Here is a 20,171-nt window from a genome sequence, read left to right as displayed (position 1 = left end):
GTGGCGTCGCACTGTGGTTTGGTCTGAGCTTCCCTGATGACTAACGATGTTGCGTACCTTTTGTGAGCTCAGGAGAAACGTCTGTTCTCACCACCTGCTCTCACTGGGCTTATTTGTCCTTCGGTGACCGGGAAACCCCGGTGGGCTCGGCTGCCTGTCGCGATGCCCGATAACGGAGGCGGGTGGAATCCTATGAGGCTTACTGAGAGGCCAGCCAACCAAGAGGACGGCGCTCACAGCATCCAACCCTGTCCTCCAGCAGGTGCGGGGCCAGGTCCCACTGGCGAGTGGGCTTGGGCAGTCGTCGGCAAACCGCGGCTCGCGAGCCACATGTGGCTCTTTGGCCCCTTGAGTGTGGCTCTTCCACAAAACACCAAGGCCTGGGCGAGTCTATGTTGAAGAAGTGGCGTTAGAAGAGGTTTAAGTTTAAAAAAGTTGGCTCTCCAGAGAAATTTCCATCGTTGTGCTGTTGTTTGGCTCTGTGGACTGATGAGTTTGCCGACCACTGGGCCGGGGAGGCTGGGAACGGATAGTGATCACACGGCCCCGGACAGCAGGACCCGGCCATTGTTCCCGGTCACCGGTGAGGAGAGACGGCGTGGCTCCTGGTGGGGTCGGCCTGACCGTGCTTCATGCTCTGCCCGCGGGCTGGGCAGTGCCCGTTGTCCATTGTCCACAGCGGGCCACCTCCTCACTCGCTCCGGTCACGGGCCTGTGGGTGCACCGGCCTGGCAACGGAGACGCGGAAAGCTCAGCCCTGTTCCCGGAGTCTGTGTTCCAGGACTTACAGGTCTGGGAGTACTTTCAGATGAGCCGGGTGCTCTATCAGATTATAAGTCCCCTCACTTTCATTTTGAGGTGGAGAATTCCTTCTAGATAGTGTACGAGATACAAGTTTCTTCTCAGGTATGATTTGCAAAGATTCTCTCCCATTTAGTGGGCTGTCTTGTCACTTAAAAAACATTTTTTAAAAAAAATTTCAGAGAGGAAGGGGGGAGAGAGAGAGGACGCGCTGCTTTGTTTCGATGATGTCCTCCCAAGGCCTCACACTCCGGCAGTGGCCACGCCCACTCTGGCCAGTGGTTTCTGTTCCCAGGTGTAACTGACAGAAAAGCACCTTTCCGCCTGGCCGGTGTGGCTCAATGGATAGAGTCGGCCTGTGGGCTGAAGGGCCCCAGGTTCGATTCCAGCCAACGGCATGTGCCTTGGTTGCGGGCTGGATTCTCAGTAAGGCGTGTGCAGGAGGCAGCCGATCAATGATTCTCTCTCATCATTGATGTTTCTATCTCTCAATCCCTCTCTGAAATCAATAAAAATATATTTTAAAAAGAGAGAACATTCTTCTATAACATCACAGATATGGGAGTAGTTGGTAGAAGACATGGGCTTAGGAAGCGAGTTGCAGAGGCAAAGGAAGGGCTGGAGCTTGGAAGCGAGGAAGGTGATGGTGACCGTGACGTGCCAGCGAGGGGGGGGGGGGCGGAAAGGCGTGGTCTGCTCCCAGGATGCCATTCTCTCACAGCAGCATATTCCCCTGTGCTCGTGACCGCCTTACTGCCCTTTAACCCGTGGACACCGGCTGCTCCCAGTCCTGGCTGTTCTCAGTGGCACTGTGTGGCCATGGTTGGTGCGAGCATCATCCCGTACACCCAAAGGTGCGGGCTCAGCTCCCGGTCAGGGCATGGATCTGGGTTGCGGGTTCACCCCCAGTCGGGACACCTGAGGGAGGCATCCTCTCCATGTTTCTCTCTCACATGGGTTTTTAAAAATCTCTTTCTCTCCCCCTTCTCTAAAAATCAATGAGAACATATTCTCAGGTGAGGATTAAAAAACAACCCAGTCCTGCCGGTGTGGGTCAATGGTTAGAGCATCGGCCCACACACCAAAGGGTCGAGGAGGGTTTGATTCTCAGTCAAGGACATATACTTGGGTTGTGGTTCCTCCCCACTCCTGGTCAGGGAGCGTGGGGGAGGCAACCAGTTGATGTGTCTTTCTCACATGGATGTTTCTCTCTCTTTCTCTTATCCTCCCCCGACCACCTCTCTCTGAAAAGCAGTGGGGGGAAATGTTCTCGGTGAGGATTAACAAAACCCCCACCAGCTCAGAAGAGGCATTGCCAGGTCATACTGCCCCCTGGCCCCGAGCCACCTGCCTCCGCACGGCCGGTCGCGTGTGAGTTCTTGACTTCGTGTGGGAGGGATTTCACAACAGGAGCCCAATGACTGCGATGTGTATCGAAGCGGACGGGAAGTGAGGAGGGCTTAGGGTGGATGGGCCAGGAGAGCCAGGCTGGCCCCTGGGTCCGGGAAACACGGAAAGCGTGGTCCGCGGGCTGCGTGGCTCCCGGGAAGCGGGCCACGGGAAGGCGGCGAGCCAGGGCGGGGTGCGGGGGGCCCCTGGAGAGGAGAGGAAAGGGCCTGGAGGCTGGACCAGGGCAGCCTGGAAGAGCCGCCACTGCCTGCTGCTCCCCGTGGCAGGAGTGGGGGGGGCGTTGGAGTTTGGGGAGAAAAGTGATGCACCGGGAGGAAGGGAGGCCTGGTGCCCGCAGAGAGCCCTGGGGTCGCACCTGTCTCCCAAGGTGGGGTTTCAGGGGGGCTGGGGGTCACTAGCTTTGTGCTCAGGAGCCAGATGAGACGCCTTTCCTTGACTGCGTCCGTCCGGGTGTGGTTGGCACAGGGCACCGAGGGAGTGTCTGCTCTGCTTCCTGGCGGGTGGTGTGAGCTGCTCACCCGGAGGGAGGAGAAATGGAGCTTTCACTCCCAAGTGCCCTCGAGGAGGAGACAAGTGTGCCATGTGCTCGGTGGCCGGAAGCGGCGTGGCCTGACCGTGTGTCTCAGAGCCGTGTGCCACGTGCCAGGCTCCCTGGCTCTCCTGCGGCACCTGGCGGCCTGTGGGGGCCCCGGCTGTGGCCCCAGAGGCTGCGCCGGCTGCCGTCCCACAGGCCGCCCCTTCCCTCACCCAGCACCTGGGCGCCGCCTGCTTTCTTTCTTTCTTTCTTTTAATAAATTTTTTAAAATATATTTTATTGATTTTTTACAGAGAGGAAGGGAGAGAGAGAGAGAGCTAGAAACGATGAGAGAGAATCATTGATCAGCTGCCTCTTGCACACCCCCTACTGGGGATGTGCCCGCAACCAAGGTACATGCCCTTGACCGGAATCGAACCTTGGGCCCCTCAGTCCGCAGGCCGACACTCTATCCACTGAGCCAAACCGGTTTTGGCTCTTTTAATAAATTTTACTCATTTTTTTTACAGAGAGGAAGGGAAAAGGATAGAGAGTCAGAAACATCAATGAGAGGGAAACATGGATCAGCTGTCTCCTGCACCCTCCCCATTGGGGATGTGCCCGCAATCAAGGGACATGCCCTTGACTGGAATTGAACCCGGGACCTCTGAGTCCACAGGCCAATGCTCCATCCACTGAGCCACACCGGCTAGGGCTGCGCTGCCTTCTGATGACAGCCATTCGGATGGGTGTGAGCGAGCCTCACTGTGGTTTGGGCTCTTTTCACTTCGATGCTATCTCTGGAAGCACAAAAGTCCAAGTTTTGGTGTCCAACAGCTTAACTTTTCTTTTCTTTCTTTCTTTTTTTTTTTTTTTGGTTGCTTGTACTTTTATTGTCATAGTAAGAAACCGTTGTCAAATCCAAGGCCACAGAGGTTTGCCCCCATGTTTCCTGTGGAACATGCGTGTGGCCGTCTGAGACGTGTTGGATCACGGCGGTTGGGCGGGTGCATGCGGTGGGCACGCGCTGAGCTTGCGCCGCGGCTGCAGGCACGTTGGATTGGGCGCCAGAAATGCCAGGAAAACGGAATTTCCATCCACCGGAGGCAGCTCTCCGGCTGGGAGTTAATGTCGAGGGAGAAAGAATTGCTTTCACAAAACCAATTCCCCGCCGCTGCCACCACCACGATGTGTGCGCGGAGCATCCACCGCTGCAGGGAGAAGCCCTGGCCCGCTCCTCCTGCATCCTCACCCTCACGCTCACTCAGGCAGCTCTCAGCCTGTGCTACAGATGGGGAAACTGAGGCAGGGTGCCTTGCCCAAGGTCAGCACAGTGGACACTAGAACCCAGGACTCTTCTCTGTGCCCCATCACATGCCTGACCGAGGGCGAACGCTGTGTAAGGGAGGGTGGGTGATGGAGGCTTGCTTGGCTTTTGGAAGGCGGGAGAGGTCTAGGGCGCAGTGTGTCTCCCAAGCCTGGCTTGAGGCTGAGTGCTTCTCTGAGCGGGGTGCCTAGCGAAGCGTGCCAGATGCCACCAGTGCTGGGCTCGGAGGAGGCCTCGCAGTGACTCCCACAGAACTGCTGGAGGGGCATCGTGCATGAGGGGCTGGGGGGCACTGGGCATGGCTCTGGCCCCGCCCCGCTGTCCGGCCGCCCTGCACGGCCCTGGCAGGGGGCACGCTGGATACTGGAGGTGTGCCCGCCCGCCCGCCCGCCCGCCCCCCTCCTGCCTGGAGGAGGCTTCCCGCCCCCGCCCCCAGCTGGCTGAGCTCGGTGTTCCGATGCCCGTGGGCGCCGTGCGGGTGGAAACCCGAGCCGGGCAGCCAATCGGGTAGCGATGTGCGCCCTGTCCCAGCCAGGGGCACCCTTCCTGGGTCCTCCCAGCCCGGGCCTGCTCGCTCCGTGTGGCCTCGGAGTCCAGAGCTCTGCCGCCTGATGGCTCTCCGGGCCTCCGGGCCCGGCTCCTCAGGGAGCGGGTCTGCGTGGTGGACCCTCTGTGCTGCCTCAGGACAGCGCCCCTGGCCTGTGCCGCCTGAGACCGCCCGCCGGGCGGCGACACCACAGCCCGGGGCGCCTCCCTGACCAGTTACCCGGCCGCGGCCTCTGCATTGCGGCCGGAGCCAGCATAACGGTTTTTCTGGAGTTGGTGGGCTTTTGTCCATGACAGTTTTTTTTACTTGATTTTGCTTTAATTGCTTCCATGTACCTACTGAATTTTTACATTTATTTTAGTATAATTAATGGACTATAGAGTGCAATATAGGTAATTAGGAGGATGTTCGGTTCGTTAGGAAATGACCAGACTGCCTTCCAAAGGGGCGGCTGTGCCTGGGTCCCGGTGAGCTCCTGCCGCTCCGCGTGCTCCGGCCTCAGCATGGAGTCTGGCCGTGGGGCACATGGGCTGCAGTTTGCAATTCGCCTATGACCCTGTGGTGCTGAGTGTCTTTTTTTAAAGATATATTTTATTGATCTTTTTACAGAGAGGAAGAGAGAGGGATAGAGAGCTAGAAACGTCGATGAGAGAGAAACATCGACCAGCTGCCTCCTGCACATCCCCTACCAGGGATGTGCCCGCAGCCAAGGTACATGCCTTTGACCGGATTCGAACCTGGGACCCTTCAGTCCGCAGACCGACGCTCTATCCACTGAGCCAAACCAGTTTCGGCTCTTCTTTTATCTTTTATTCTTTTTAAAATATGGGGTTTTTTTTGCTTTCAGAGAGGAAGGGAGGAGGAGAGAGAAAGAGACATCAATGATGAGAGAGAATCACTGATTAGCTGCCTCCTGCACACTCCACACTGGGGATCAAGCCTACAACCTGGGCCTGGGCCCTGACTGGGAATCAAACCGTGACTGGTTTATAGGTCAGCACTCAACCACTGAGCCCCGCTGGCTGGACAAGAATAGCCTTTATCTTTATTTTATTTTATTTTATTCTTATTTTGTTTTTAAGAATAGCCTTTTTAGCCCTAACCGGTTTGGCTCAGTGGATAGAGCATTGGCCTGCAGTCTCAAGAGTCCCAGGTTCGATTCCGGTCAAGGGCTTGTACCTTGGTTGCAGGCACATACGCAGCGGGGCGGTGCAGGAGGCAGCTGATCAATGTTTCTCTCTCATCGATGTTCCTGATTCTCTATCCCTCTCTCTTCCTCTCTGTAAAAAAATCAATAAAAATATATTTTAAAAAAAGAATAACCTTTTAAAAGAACATAGTTTCATTTCTTATATTTTAACATGATACATTTTGATTTTTCATCACAAGGACTTTAATAGAAATAACATACACTAATTATAAATAAACTCGCATTAAAGTGAGTTTGAAGGAAACCTATTTTTATCTATTTTAATTTTTTAATCTATTGACGTGAGAGAAGGAGAAATGCGATTTATTGCTCCTCCATTTATGCTCTCAGTGGTTGACTCTTGCCTGTGCCCTGCCCAGGGATCAAACCTGCAGCCTCAGGGTAGTGGGACAGCCTGCTACCCGCTGAGCTATCTGGCTGGGCTGACTCAGTCAGGCGTCTTCAAACTACGGCCCTCGGGCCACATGCGGCCCGCAGAGGAGTCTGATCCGGCCCGCCAGGTTTTTTGGGCAGTGAGCGCAGCCGAGGTGTTACAGTAGGAATTAGTAGTTCATATAGTCCGGCCCTCCAGCTCTCTGAGGGACCGTGATCTGGCCCCCACTTTAAAAAGTTTGAGGACCCCTGAATTAACTCCTTGAACAGCTTGTGCCCCATTGCAGAATTGCCACTTAGAAAATACCGGCAGTGATAACACACTCACACTGTGTACAAATGGCAGCTAGGTCATCTATGTACTTAATAAGTTAAATATTTGCATTTCTCAATGTAATCTCCCGAGGAGCTGCCTCCCACCCAATGTTGAGGAATTCTTTAATTTTATCATAGAGAGCACGCCCTGCACCGCGAGAACACGCATCGATCCCTCCTGCTCTCGCTCCCGCATCCCCACAGAGCAGCTGGCCACACGCCCTGTGTCCCCGCGGTGCCCTCCCCGGCGGTGCCCTCCCCCGTGGTGCCCTCCCCCGCGATGCCGTCCCGGCGGTGCCCTCCCCCGCGGTGCCCTCCCCCGCGGTGCCGCAGGGCAGAGGCGCTCAGAGCCTGCGTCCCTGCCCACAGTGGGCTGGAGGTGGGCAGTGGGCTCCTCGGTTGGGTAACAGGCGCTCGTGGTGGGGCTCAAGCCCCCAAACAAGACAGCACCACAGCGCCCTGCACCGGCGCCTCGAACCCTGGTAGAAGCCACAGTCCCTCCGGTTCTGCTGCTTCCGTGTCACAGCCCCTAACCCCCGACCGTCGCCCTCCGGGACCTCTCCCAGGACCCCGGTTCGAGCAGGACCTAGCGGGCCTGCTGCACAGGGTGCGGCCCAGCCGTCCGCCAGCGCCGCCTCCGAGCTGTCCCTCCTCCCCACGCGGCTTCCTCCGGAGGCTCCTGGCCGGAGGCTCCTGGCCGGCTGCTGCCCAGGCTGGCCGCTCGGATCTGAGCGGTCGCTCGGTTGGTCCTGGAGGAGGGCGTGCAGCCGCCCCTGCCCGGGCGTGTTCAGGGCTTTGCCCGTTTTCCTCCTGGGCTGCCGGTTCTGGTTAAGTTTTAGGAGATCTGCGTGCGTTTTGAATACAAGTCGTTTTTAAATCAGCGTGTGTTGTGTGAGCCCTTCCTCCGGCCTGAGCTCGCCTGGGTTCTCTTAGCAGCGTCATGGCTGCTCCCTTCCAGGGCGGCCAGGAGCTGAGCTGCGGGGTTTGCCAGGTCTGGGGGCGTGGGAGACAAGGTGTGTATGTGTGTGGGGGGGCCCTCTCGGCCCCGCGTCAGCCTCCTTGTTCCAGGGGAAGAAACTGGCCACCTTGGGGGCATGTGGCAAGTGTGGCAGAGCGTCGACCAGGACCCCGACTGCAGGCCTTGTCCTGGGCCAGCTGGCCCTGCACCGCACCGCCCCGGGCACCAGCACGTGGCCTGCAGCGGTGCTGGGCGGGTGGGCTGCTCCATGCCCAGGATGCTGGGAGGGCCGAGAGGCTGAGGGTCCCTCTCCTCTCCCCCGGCCCGTTCAGGGCTGAGGGCCACTCCTTCCCATGGCCGTCATGCCCGGTGCCCCCGGGTGCCTTCGGGTGTCCTCCGTGCCCTGGGGAGTCTGGGCGCCCTCCCGGTGATCCTGCTGTGGCGGGGAGACCTGGGCCTCAGCTGTCTGCACACCAGGGCCTCTGCCAGTCCCGGGGTGAGAGGCCTTCGCTGCCGCCGCCTGGGGCCTGGCTGCTGGGCCGGGAGGGCTCCGGTGACGAGCTCCCTCCAGAGGGCGCTGCTGCCTCCCTCCTGACTGCTGGGCTCGCACAATGCTGGTGGCTGGGAGTTGGGGCACCAGCTCCGCTGGCTCCGGGAGACAGTGTTACCTCCTGGGGCAGTGGGCTGGGTCCCAGTGGGGTGTCCTCATTGCCAGCGGCTAAGGGAGGAGCCCACGGCATGTGCCAACAACGGATTCTCTGCAGGCGTTGGCAGGGCTGGAGGGTACAGTTACCTAAGCGCTTTCCTGAGGTGTGCTTTCTGTAACTGCTCACGTTTGAGGAACCAGATAAACTTGACGCATGTCTACACTGTGCAGCCTTCACCGCTATTAAAGCCAGGAGCACGCCCCTCGGAGAGAGTCCCTCCCTCCCGCCTCCCACCCGGCCACCACCAGCCCTTTCCGAGGCTGCGGAGCAGCTTACGTTTCTAGAGCTTGTGATATGGAGGCCCAGGATGTGTTCCTTCCGGGGCTGGTTCGTGCTGCCGCCTGACGGCTAGTCCGTCCCCTTCTCGAGCTGAGCAGTGCTCCTGCTCAGGGCGGACGCGGTCCCTTCGCCTGTGTGTGGGCATGGGAGCTGGTTCCGGTTTGGGCTGTAATAGGGAGCACTGCTCTGAACGAAAATCTAGTGTTTTCATTTGTGTTTTTGAATCCTCAATTGAGGATATTTTTTCCATAGACTTTTATAGAAATTAGGAGGGAAGGAGGAGGAGGGGGAAAGAAAGAATCATCGATGAGAGAGAGAGACACAACGATTGGTTGCCTCCTACTCGCAGGGCGGGGATGAACCTGCAACCAAGGTATGTGCCCTCAACCAGGAATTGAACCCTCAACCCTCCAGTCTGTGGGCCACCGTTCTAACCACTGAGCCAAATGGCTGGGGCTCATCTAGTGTTTTCAATCTGCTGTTGGGCCAACAAGTTATATATAGATTTTCTTTCTTTTTCAAAAATATTTATTGTTGAGAGTATTACAAATGTCCCCCCTTTCCCCTCATGTTCCCCTCCACCCAGTTCCTGCCCCACCCCACCCTCACCACCATGTGGTCTGAGTCCATGGGTAATGCATTCCTGCAAATAAAATCTTAGGTTAATCTTTTCCAACCCTCCACTTCCCTTCCCTCTGATATTCGTCAGCTGGTTCCATGCCTCTGATTCTATTTTATTCATTAGTTTATTTTGTTCATTAGACTCCTTGTTTGTTTTGATTTTTAGATTAATTGTTCATATATATGTATTTATTGCTATTTTATTCATATTTTTAAAAAATATTTTTTTCTCCTCCTCTTGCATGTCCTCCATCTCCTCCTCTTCCTCCTTCTCCTTCTTAGAGAATGCCCTTCAATATTTCATGTAATACTGGTTTGCTGTTGATGAATTCTTTTAGCTTTTTCTTGCCTGTGAAGCTCTTTATCTGACCTTCAATCCTAAATGATAGCTTTGCTGGGTAGAGTAATCTTGGTTGTAGGTTTTCATCACTTTGAATATTTCTTGCCATTCCCTTCTGGCCTGCAAAGATTCATCACTTTGAATATTTCTTGCCATTCCCTTCTGGCCTGCAAAGATTCTGTTGAGAAATCAGCTGACAGTTGTACGGGTGCTCCCTTGTAGGTAACTAACTGCTTTTAAGATTCTCTCTCTGTCGTTAACACTTGGCATTTTAATAATGATGCCTCTTTGGGTTCCTCTTGTTTGGAACTCTCTGTGCTTCTTGGACTTGTAAGTCTATTTCTTTCATCAGGAAGGGGAAGTTTTCTGTTATTCTTTCTTCAAATAGGTTTTCAGTATCTTGCTCTCCCTCTTCTCTGGTTGGTGTTTTGATAGCAAGGACAGTACGTATGTATTATTATTATTATGAGTTCCGAGAGGAAGGGAGAGGGTGAGAGTGATAGTGAGAGAGAATCACTGATCAGCTGCCTTCTGTATGGCCCCCATTGCAACCGGGGCATATGCCCTGACTGGGTATTCAGTTGGGACTTCCTGGTTCATAGGTCGATGCTCAGCCACTGAGCCCCGCTGGCCGGGCAGGGCAGTGTGTCTATGGCTTCTCCCTCGGCAGCTCTTCCTCCGACCCAGCTCCGTGCGTGCCCTTCGTCATCCCGCCCGCCCTCGGCCGGGCCAGGCTTCCTTCCCGCAGTCCCGCTCTCCTCACAGGTGGGAGCTGGGACTCGAACCAGCTAATTTCCAAGATCTCTTTCAACTCCTATTTCCTGTGATTTTTATTTTGTTGTGTTTATATATTTGGAGCATTTCACCCCAGAGCAGCAGAATATGCATTCTGGACAGATGAAGACAAAATGCCCTCCACAGTTAGTCTGCCTCACCTGTTTTCCTAATGACCACATGGAACAAAACGATAAATCAGTGGACGTATGATTTGCATCAGTGCCCCCTCACCTTTCCTCACCGGAGTGCCAGGAAGTGACACAGCTCCCCCTCAGCTGGGGTTCATTCCCAGGAGTGTCCCCGCCCAGTACGCTGGCTGGAACAGAACCAAACCTTGGGGCCCAGGGCCAGGTCGTGAGTCCTGGACACACAGCGTCCCGGGTGCTGGAGACAGGAGCGCTGCCTGTGAGCGCACGGCTCTGTGGGGAGCGAAGGGAAGCGCCCAGTGTCAGTGTCTGAGTGGCTGTGCTCCCTGGGGTGTCAGGGTCTGTGCTCCCTGGGGTGTCAGGGTCTGTGCTCCCTGGGGTGTCAGTGTCTGGGTGGCTGTGCTCCCTGGGGTGTCAGCGTCTGGGTGGCTGTGCTCCCTGGGGTGTCAGGGTCTGGGTGGCTGTGCTCCCTGGGGTATCAGTGTCTGGGTGGCTGTGCTCCCTGGGGTGTCAGGGTCTGGGTGGCTGTGCTCCCTGGGGTGTCAGGGTCTGGGTGGCTGTGCTCCCTGGGGTGTCAGTGTCTGTGCTCCCTGGGGTGTCAGGGTCTGGGTGGCTGTGCTCTCTGGGTAGGTAAAGGTCAGGCATGCACCGTGTGTGGCAGGATGGTTCGGTATGTCCTCGGGGTGGGAGGTGTGCTGGGCATGCCGAGAGGAGAAGCCAGGGTTGCTTAGGCCCGGCATCCACACCGCAGGGAGGGGCAAGTCCAAAGGGCACCGCTTTGGGCCGGGGCCTCTCCAGTCGCCTGGCTGCGGCTGTGGCTGTGGCTGTGGCTGTGGTTGTGGCTGTGGCTGTGGCTGCGGCTGTGGCTGTGGCTGTGGCTGTGGCTGTGGCTGTGGCTGCGGCTGTGGCTGTGGCTGCGGGAGGGCCAGGAGCAGACTTGGAGACCATGCTCACGCTGCTGCTCCGGCGCGGCTTGTCCCTGAAGGTGCTCAGGAGGCGAGTCGACGAGGCCTTTCCCAGGGAGAAGACCCAGCCGTGAGTTGGGGGGCTGCGAGAAGCTGGGGAGACCCTGGTTGGTCCACCAGGTGGGGAAGAGCTCAGCTCTGGGGTACCCCGAGGCTCGGGGCCTTTTCTCTGCTTGAGGGGATCCTGGACTGACCAGACCCAGCAAGCGGCCTCCTGGGGCGCCCAGCCCACTGCTGGGAGCAGCGCTGCAGGCCTCCGAGCTCAGGAGGGGAAGGGTGCAGGGGGGGTGGCAGCAGGAAGAAGGGGCGGCTGCTGCCTGGGCAGGCCAGGCAGGCACACAGGGACTTGAGGGGACTCAGGGATGGGGGTGGGGAAGGCTTTTGGGCCAGGTTTTCCGCCCTGACTTCCCAGGGAGCACATTGGGTGGTCGGGCTCTGAGCATCCCTGCGGCCCAGCCCAGGCAGCCTGGCCACTGCCCTCCCCGGCCGGCAGCACCGGCTCTGGGTTCGGGCTGGGGCAGCGCCAGGAGCCAGGGCTGTGAGAGCTCAGTCTGGTTCCTTTCTCTGTGGCAGAGGGTGGGGCGTGGGGCAGGGCACAGATGATGGTCTGGATTGAGGAAGCGCTGGGGCCGCGGCCCTTTACAGAAGCGGAAGTGTGTGCCCCGCGGATGGGCTGTGAGCGAGAACGCAGCGTGCACGCCAAGCCGCGCGGCATCCTGTCCTCACTTTATCTCTTGCCAGCACCTGCCAGACCTGCCCACAGGCCGTGGAGTGGTGCCCAGGGCCAGGCAGGACGGCAGGTTTGGGAGGACTGGCTCCTTCATTCCTGCCGGCAGCATGCCTCCCTGGCACATGGGCTTTCCGTGCACATGGGCTTTCCGTGTTACTGCGGGCTGCAGCTCCCAGGCAGAGGCCCTGCGGAGGGGGTGCTGGCGGCCTTGATCAGTACACGCCCGTCCCCTCTCACCCGCCCCAGGGCCACCCTCCCTGGACTGCCTTCCTCCCGACGCCCGGAGGGCAGGGTGTGGCAGGAGAAGGCGGCAGGCCCTTCTGGAGGGCGGGATGGGCCCCTCCTGGCAGCCGACACTCCTGAGCAGGCGGGACAGGGAAGTGAGGCTGGCTGTTGGGGATAGGGTGCCAGCCGAGGGGAGCTGGGCTGGCGGACACCCCCCTTTCCCTGGGGCTGGGAGGTGGCCTTGGGGAGTTCTCAGCTGCCAGCTCCCTGGGCAGGAAGCTGGGCAAGCACCTGTCGGGACGCCACCCCCTGAGCTGCACTGGCCCAGCCCTCCACCCTCCGCCTGTGCGGATGCTGTGGAAGGGCCTGGCCTTTGCCGAGAGCCACACAGACAGGGCTGCCCTCTCCCACGGCCTCGCAGAGGCCCCAGGGCCCGGGGCTGCGATCTCCCTGACAGGGCAGCGGAAGGGCTTGTAGACTTGCTTTTCCCTGTCATTATTTACAAAGTGAGGTTTCCATGACAACTGGTCAGCTCCTCAGAAGGGCCAGGCAGCCGCTTGCTGGTTGGACTGCTTAGCGCGGAGGCCAGGGCGCTCCCTGGAGCCCTGCCCGCAGGAAGCGGTCTTGGTGGGAGGGTAGGTGACTCAGTGATGCCAGCTGCAATGCCCCCGCCTCCCTGGCCCTCGGTGTCCCAGCCGCTCGCTTCCCAGCCAGCTCGGACCTCCCGTCGCTGGCGCCCTGGGTGGGCACTGTGGCCGTGGGGGTCTGGTGGGTCAGGTGGTGGAGGAGGTGGCCCTGTGGCCGTCAGGGTAGCTTCCCGCCCAGTCCCGCTGGCGTTAGGTGGGTAAGCTAAGCCAGGGCAGGAGCCCCCCTCCAGAGACCACCTGCGCTGCAGTGGGTCCGTCACAGCGGAGCCGGGACCGGGGAGCGGGGACCGCAGCGGCTGTCTTCCCGGTCTCACTGTCCGTGGTCACCGGCGGGTCTATGGCTGTGCCGGGCGCAGCTGCGCTGCTGGCCTCGGCCCAGGGCCCCTGGTTCCTGGCCCTGCCCGGGGCCGGGGGGCCTCGGAGGACCCAGGCTTGTTCCCAGCCCTGCCTCTGCTGGGGCCGGTGGTGGGTCTCGGGGGTTGAGGGGACTTTGCCGGAGCCTTCGGAGCGGCCACGTGGAGAGGACAGCAGTGTCGTTCCCCTCGGACTCCGTGGGGAGACGTGCCCCTGTGGGCCTGGCCCTGGCCCTCCAGACCCGAGGTCAGCCGTCTGCTGTGAGCCCCTCCTCCCCCACCTTTCCCGCCGGGAACGGCACCCGCTTCTGCTCCCACCCTCCTTCAGGCCCAGTGCAGAGCCTGCCTCGGGGGCCTTCCACACCCTCCTTGTGCCTCTCCGGGCGGGGCGAGGGGCTGTGGTTGTCTCTCTGGTTTGAGCCTAATTCCGAGGGGACAGGACCAGGGAGCCGCCAGCGCCATCCGCCATCGGGGGGTCCTGGGAGCTGTGCCCCGGGGCCCGCCTGGCCTTCAGGGCCCGGGCCGCGGCTTGGTGTGCCGGGAAGCTGAGATGCACCACTCGGCGGGCTGTGCTGCCGCCTCCTGTGACAGATGGATGCTCTGGCTTCGCTGTGGATAAACAGGCCCGCACCGTTGCCATGGCGCTCACGGCCGTGTTAATTTTAGCGCTGACATTTCCCAGTCAGAGCAGATGCTGGCCGGCGCCCAGGGAGCTGCGAGGGGCGGCCAGGAGTCAACCCCTGCGCAGCGGCCACCAAGGCTGCTGCCTTCTGGGGTGGAACAGGGGTGCAGAGGGGACGGGCTATGTGAATTTGGGGGTGTCATAACACGACTACAGACAGGTAACATATGGTAAAACAGTAGAATGCATGCTCTCATTTGGGGGCCCTGAGCCCCAAATCCAGGCGCTGGCAGGGCTGGCTGGCAACGCCCTGTTCCTCAGACACACTGCCCGAGTCTGCCTCCATTGTCATAGGGCCTTCTCCCTGTGGGTCCAAATTCCCCTCTTCTTTTTTAGTAATAGTTTTGTTTTATTTGTTTATTCAATATATATTTTATTGCTAACAGTATTATAGATGTCTCCCATTCCCCCCTTTGCCTCCCTTCGCCCAGCCCCTACCCACCCCAGGTTTTCACCACCCTATTGCCCGAGCCCATGGGCTGTGCATATTTATAAATAAAAGGGTAATATGCTAGCGAGACCGGAGACCTTCCGGACGTCCTTCGGACAAAGCCGCAGTGGCTGCCTGAGGCTCAGGAAAGCCGCAGATGGCGGCTGCCACTGCCCAGGGCCGCCCGAAGCTCATGGAAGCCCGGGATGGTGGCTGGGAGCTCAGGCAAGCTGCGGATTGTGGCTGCCCAGCCGCCCAGGGCTGGCCCGAGGCTCAGGCAAGCCAGGAATGGCGCCTGCCCAGTGGCCTGAGACTCAGTTAGGGGGTGATGAGACTAGCAGAGGAGCTGTTAGGGGCTATCAGGCTGGCAAGCAGAGGCGGTTAGGGGCGATCAGGCAGGCAGGTAGGCAAGTGGTTAGGAACCAATGGTCCTGGATTGCCCTAGGGATCCTGGATTGGAGAGGGTGCAGGCCCGGCTGAGGGACACCCCTCTGTGCACGAATTTCAGGCACTGGGCCCCTGGTAAGTATATAAGTTTATCTCTCCTCATGCCCCCACCTCCACATTGAGGTATGTCAGTCTGTTCCATGTCTCCTGGCTTCGGGTCTTACTTTATTGGTCAATTTATTTTGTTCATTAGATTCCACATATAAGTGAAATGATAGGTATTTGTCTTTCTTTGACTGGCTTGTTTCACTCAGCACAATAGTCTCCGGGTCCCTCCATGCTGTCCCCAGGGTAAGAGATCTCTCTTGTTGACAGCTGTGCAGTGTTCCGTGGTGCAAATGTTCCCGGCTTTTACCCGCTCAGGCTGTTCCAGAGCCTGGCTATTGTGAACAACACTGCTGTGAGCACAGGGGTGCACATATCCTTTCTGACCGGAGTTTCGGGGTTTTAGGATATATCCCAGAAGTGGGATCGCTGGGTTAAAAGGAAGTTCCATCTTTAACTTGAGGAAACGCCATACTGTTCTCCACAGTGGCTGCACCTGTCTGCATTCCCACCAGCAGTGCACGAGGGTTCGTTCCCCTTTCTCCACATCCTCACCAGCACTGTCGTTGGTTGAGGGTAGACATTCTGACAGGTGTGAGTGATCCCTCATTGTCGTTTTAATTTGCATCTCTCCGATGAGTAGTGACTTTGAGCATTTTTGCATATGTCTCTTGGCCATTTGAATATCCTCTTTGGAGAAGTGTCTGTGCAGGTCCTCTGCCCATTTTTATCGGAGTGTTTGTCCTATTGTTGAGTGGCATGAGTACGTTATATATTGTGGAAATTAACCCCACATCAGTCTGTCATTGGAATATGTCCTTCCACACTGTGGGCTCCCTTTTCATTGTGTGGGGGGGTGCTTTTGCTGGGCGGAAGCCTTGTGATTTGTTGTCATCCATTTGTTTCTTTTTTCTGTTTTTTCTCTTGCCCTAGGAGATATATTAGCAAAGATTCTCCTATGTGACATATCTGAGATTTTACCCCTGTGTTTTATTCTAGGATTTTTATGGTTTCATGGCTTACATTTAAGTCTTATATTCTTTTTTATTTTTTTTAGTAAAATGTAATGAGTTTATTTGAACCCAGCTAACAACATATATCAACGCTCCTCTTTTATCCATTTTGAGTTTATTCTTGTGTAAGTTGGTGTCTGTTTTCATCTTTTTGTATGTGTCTGTCCCGTTTTCCCAGCACCGTTTGTTGAAGAGACTCTGTCTTTACTCCTTTGTCAAATATTAATTGACTGTAATAGTGTGGGCCAATTTCTAGGGCCTCTGTTCTGCTCCATTGGTCTATATGCCTGTCCTTTTTAATATACCGTACGCCAGAGGCCCGGTGTGAAATGCATGCACAGATAGGGCCCCTAGACCAGGCGTCAATCAGGGCTCTTTGGGGCCTTCCGGCTGCTGGCCGGGGCCTTCCTCCATTCTGCGCCGCCCCCTGGTACTTCAGAGCGAGCGATCGAATTCCCAGTCTCCCAGTTGAACTCCCTAGGGGACACTTTGCATATTAGCCTTTTATATATGTAGATTGATTTCAGAGAGGAAAGGAGAGGGAGAGAGAGCTGGAAACATCAGTGATGGGAGAGAATCATTGATCAGCTGCCTCCTGTACGGTCCCTACTGGGAGTTAAGCCTGCAAACCAGGCATGCGCCCTTGACTGGAATCGAACCATGACCTGCTTTGCAGAGAGTGACTTTGGACACCCCTGGTTTAATCATGGGTACACCCTGCCCTGGCATCACGGCATCAGAGCACATCTGGGCGGGGAGTTTTGATGGACAGGTCCAGCCTCCATCCGGCTGCGCCCACTTGAGCTCCCATTGGTAGACGAGGGCATGCTTCACCCATTTTCCACCCTCCCCCCAACTACCACTCTCTTCTCTGTACCTTTGATTTAGAGTTTTTAGGTTTCCCATGTGAATGAGATCACACAGGGTCTGTCTTCTCTGTGACTTACCTCACTCAGCATCATGCCCTCCAGGCCTGTCAGTGTGGTGGCAGATGGCAGCATCTCCTTTCATGGCTGTTCCATTGTGTACCACGTGTGTCACTCGCTCATCCAGCGATGGTTGGTGTCTCGGAAGCTCCGTGGAGCTTCCCTGCCTGGGCTCCGCGGCCAGGGTGTGCCGTCCTCCGGGGGAGGTGAGGGCGGGCCAGTGGGCAGCGTCCGCCCGCTGCATTCTCACTTCTCGGAGCTGCGCCTCAGGGCTCCCCCTGGTGGTGGCCCCAGGTCTGTTTGTCTTCCGAGGGGTTGCAGCCTGTGTCCTGTGCCCCTTCAGCTCTGCTGGGGGATGGGGACTAGGAGGGGTCGTGCCAACATCTCGCTGCCTTTTCAAAGGTCCCACCACCCCCCCTTCCTGGTCAGTGCTCCAGGGGCAGCCCCCCTGCCCCCTCTCTCCCATGGAAACAGAGGACCCCACAGCCGCTTCCCTGGCCCGTGAGGTCAGCACCCCTGACCAAACTCCCAGAGTTCTCTTCCTCCTCTGGGAGCGGCGGCCCCTGTGGAGGGCTGTCCCCCCGCGGCTGTCATTGCTCAGAGGACGCCCTCCCAGAGGCCTCTCCCTGCTCTCCCTCCCCCAGGATCATGCGGCCCGACGACGCCAACGTGGCCGGCAACGTGCACGGCGGGACCATCCTGAAGATGATCGAGGAGGCGGGCGTCATCATCAGCACCCGGCACTGCAACAGCCAGAACGGGGTGAGCGGCCTCTGGGCAGGAGGGGGGGCGCTGCCACTGGGGGTCAGAGGGGAGTTTGGTGGGAGTCAACCCCCCTCCCCCCGCACCCAGGCCTGGGGCTTCCGGAGGCTGCGGCCCGGTCACCGGGCAGGGCCCCTGGGACGCCGTTGGGTGGGGCTCAGCTGGCGGAGTGGGGACCAGAGACAGCTGAGGGCCTGCCCTCCTTTCTGGAAGTCATGGTTTCTAGAATCTTCCTGGAGCCCAGACCTCAGAGCTACTCCTGCATAGTGGCAGTTTATTGTGGACATCAGACCCCCTGGCCTGTCCCTCCCTGGCCCTGGCTGAGCCCTGGTGCCCCAGAAGCCCCAGGCGCCCACAGGGGTGCCCTCACTGCAGGGGCGACTGCCTCGCCCAGATCTGTGGGGCCTGGCATTGCTCTGCAGTCTGCCGGCACGGGAAAAGCCACCTGGGGTGCGGGGCAGGGGGGTGGGGACGCTCTGTCTTGCACTACAGCCGTCACCTTGGGGCCAGCAGGAAGCGTGTGGCTCTGTGTGCCTGAGGTGCCCCTCCCCTGGCCCAGGTAGCCTCCACTGTGCTGGCAGATCCGTGTGTGTGTGTGTGTGTGTGTGTGTGTGTGTGTGGACATGCCTGGGGCCTGGGCTCAGGGTGATGGGAGTGGCTGGGCGGGGAAGGAGGCTCCCTGCCTGGCTAGGAGTTTGCATGTACCCTGGTGCCCATGGAGTTCTGGGGCCAATCTGTCCCGTTCAGAGCGCGCCCTCTGGTGGCCATGGGGAGGAGAGCCTGAGCCTGGGGGGCTGAGGCTGGGATGGGGGCCAGGTGCCTGGCAGACCCTCCGAGGGAGACACTCAGGGTCCAGGGCAGGCTGACAGGACAGGCTGGGAATTGGGGGGAGGAGCCCCAGGACTAAGGCATGAGGAGGAGGAGAGTGACGCCTCTGTCAGTGCTGTCTGTGTGGGCCTCACGGGGCCGAGACACAGCTGCCCTACTGTCCCCACTGCCTAGGGCAGGAACGAACGCACAGGGAGGCTGACCGGTTCCTTGAGGCCGCACAGGGAGGCAGTGGTTGGTCGAACCCGTGCCTTGAGCCCTGGCCCCTCCCCCCCTTCCCTGGAGTGAGCTGGGCTGTGAGGGGGACAGCTTGGACATGTCGGCTTGGTGCTGCCTCTGGGCTGGGGTCCCAGGAGAGGGGGCTGCATCCAGGCTCAAGGGGGGCTGTGAGCCCAGGGCAGCTGCAGAGGCTGGGGCTGGGCTCTGAGGGGCTTTGCTGGGCTCTGGGTGGGACCGGGGACCCCCATCCACACCGCCTGGTGGTCTCACCCAGCCTGTGGCTTTCACAGTGTGAGGTGCCGTCTCCAGGCCTGGCTCCCCCAGGTGCTTCATCGTCCCCTTGACCTTGAGGGCCCACAGACCCCCAGGCCCACCCAGGCTGCTTCTCCAGTCTCCCTCTGGGAGGCGGCCGGCCGAGGTTCAGGCTCAGAGCCTGGAGCCTCTGCTGCTCCCTGTTCCCTTCCCGCAGGCATGGGCCCTCCCCGGGGACAGGTGCCCTCCCCACGGGCATGTCGGTCACTCTGGGCTCCACCCGCTGCATGTGCCCGCCTGCCAGGTCCCGGAAACAGCCACTCCCAGTCAGGCCTCCTCACCTCACCACGGCCAGGGTCTGTCACAGGAGTGGAGGGATCCCGAGTGTTTTAGCGGGAGAGGACCAGGCTTAAGGTCTATGTGGCCTTCCCACCGGAGCAGCAGGCCCGAGGCTCCCAGGTGCCCGCGCCGGCCTGCGTGCTCTGGACGGGTCTGTGCTGAGAGGTGCCATCCCACTCGTGCTCTGGTCCCGGGAGGAGCACCAGTGCCCTTTGCTGGAGACTCAGGCAGCTCTGGATGTGTGGGCTCAGTCTCCCGACGGCCTGGGCCCTGCCCTCCTTCACCCTCCACCCTATGCCTTCACCGCCCCCCGTCTGAAGCTACCTCACCCCACACCACCCTCCTCAGAGCAGCCACGCCGTGTGGCGTTGCCTCCAACCAACACCCAGGCCAGGGCATGCCTCCTCCCTCCTCTGTCCACGCACACAGCGCCGTGCTTGCTCCGCAGACGCTGTGAGGAAGGCCCTGCCCTTGTAGCCGGAGACAAGCTCAGGTCTGTCCATGGCCCACGTGTGCATGTGCATGTGCGTGTGCGAGAAGCCAGCGGTCCCACTAAAGACACTTGTGTGTGTGGCATCTGTGTGGCATATCCATGCCACAGGTAACTGCCCTCAGCTCTGCAAGCTGGCGCCTCATTCCTGCCCGCGCCTCTGAGCTGCTTTTCCAGCCTTCCGCCAGTGGGTGGTGCTGTAGCCACACGAACTTACTTCCCTGTGTTCCTTGCCATGCTGTGCTGCCAGAGGCTGCTGTGTGTGTGTGTGTGTGTGTACCTGTGTGTGTGTCTTGTGTGTCTGTGTCTGTGTGTGAGTGTGTGTCTGTGTGTGTGTGTCTGCTGTGTGTGTCTGTGTGTGTGTCTGTGTGTGTCTGCTGTGTGTGCGTGTCTATGTGTGTGTGTGTGACTGCTGTGTGTGTGTGTCTGCTGTGTGTGCGTGTGTGTGTGTCTGCTGTGTGTGCGTGTCTATGTGTGTCTGTGTGTCTGCTGTG

The 20,171-nt window shown here is 58.7% G+C and overlaps 1 protein-coding gene across 5 annotated transcripts in view; it reads left to right on the top strand.

Annotated features, from left to right (window-relative positions):
- ACOT7 (acyl-CoA thioesterase 7) overlaps positions 1-20,171 on the top strand; it is a 56,841-nt gene that overhangs the window by 7,690 nt on the left and 28,980 nt on the right. For 4 of the 5 annotated variants that reach the window (XM_036460924.1, XM_036460926.2, XM_045570554.1 and 1 more), the window contains exon 2: positions 17,432-17,549. In XM_036460924.1, coding sequence (XP_036316817.1) covers positions 17,432-17,549 — 118 coding nt within the window. Of the gene's footprint in view, positions 1-11,212; positions 11,360-17,431; positions 17,550-20,171 lie in introns of those variants that run through there. The other variant, XM_036460927.2, reaches the window with a different exon arrangement.

Source organism: Pipistrellus kuhlii, unplaced genomic scaffold, assembly GCF_014108245.1.
Source record: "Pipistrellus kuhlii isolate mPipKuh1 unplaced genomic scaffold, mPipKuh1.p scaffold_m20_p_34, whole genome shotgun sequence".
Lineage (NCBI taxonomy): Eukaryota > Metazoa > Chordata > Mammalia > Chiroptera > Vespertilionidae > Pipistrellus > Pipistrellus kuhlii.
Note: the sequence above shows the minus strand (reverse complement) of the source record. Positions and strands in the feature narration are given on the sequence as shown.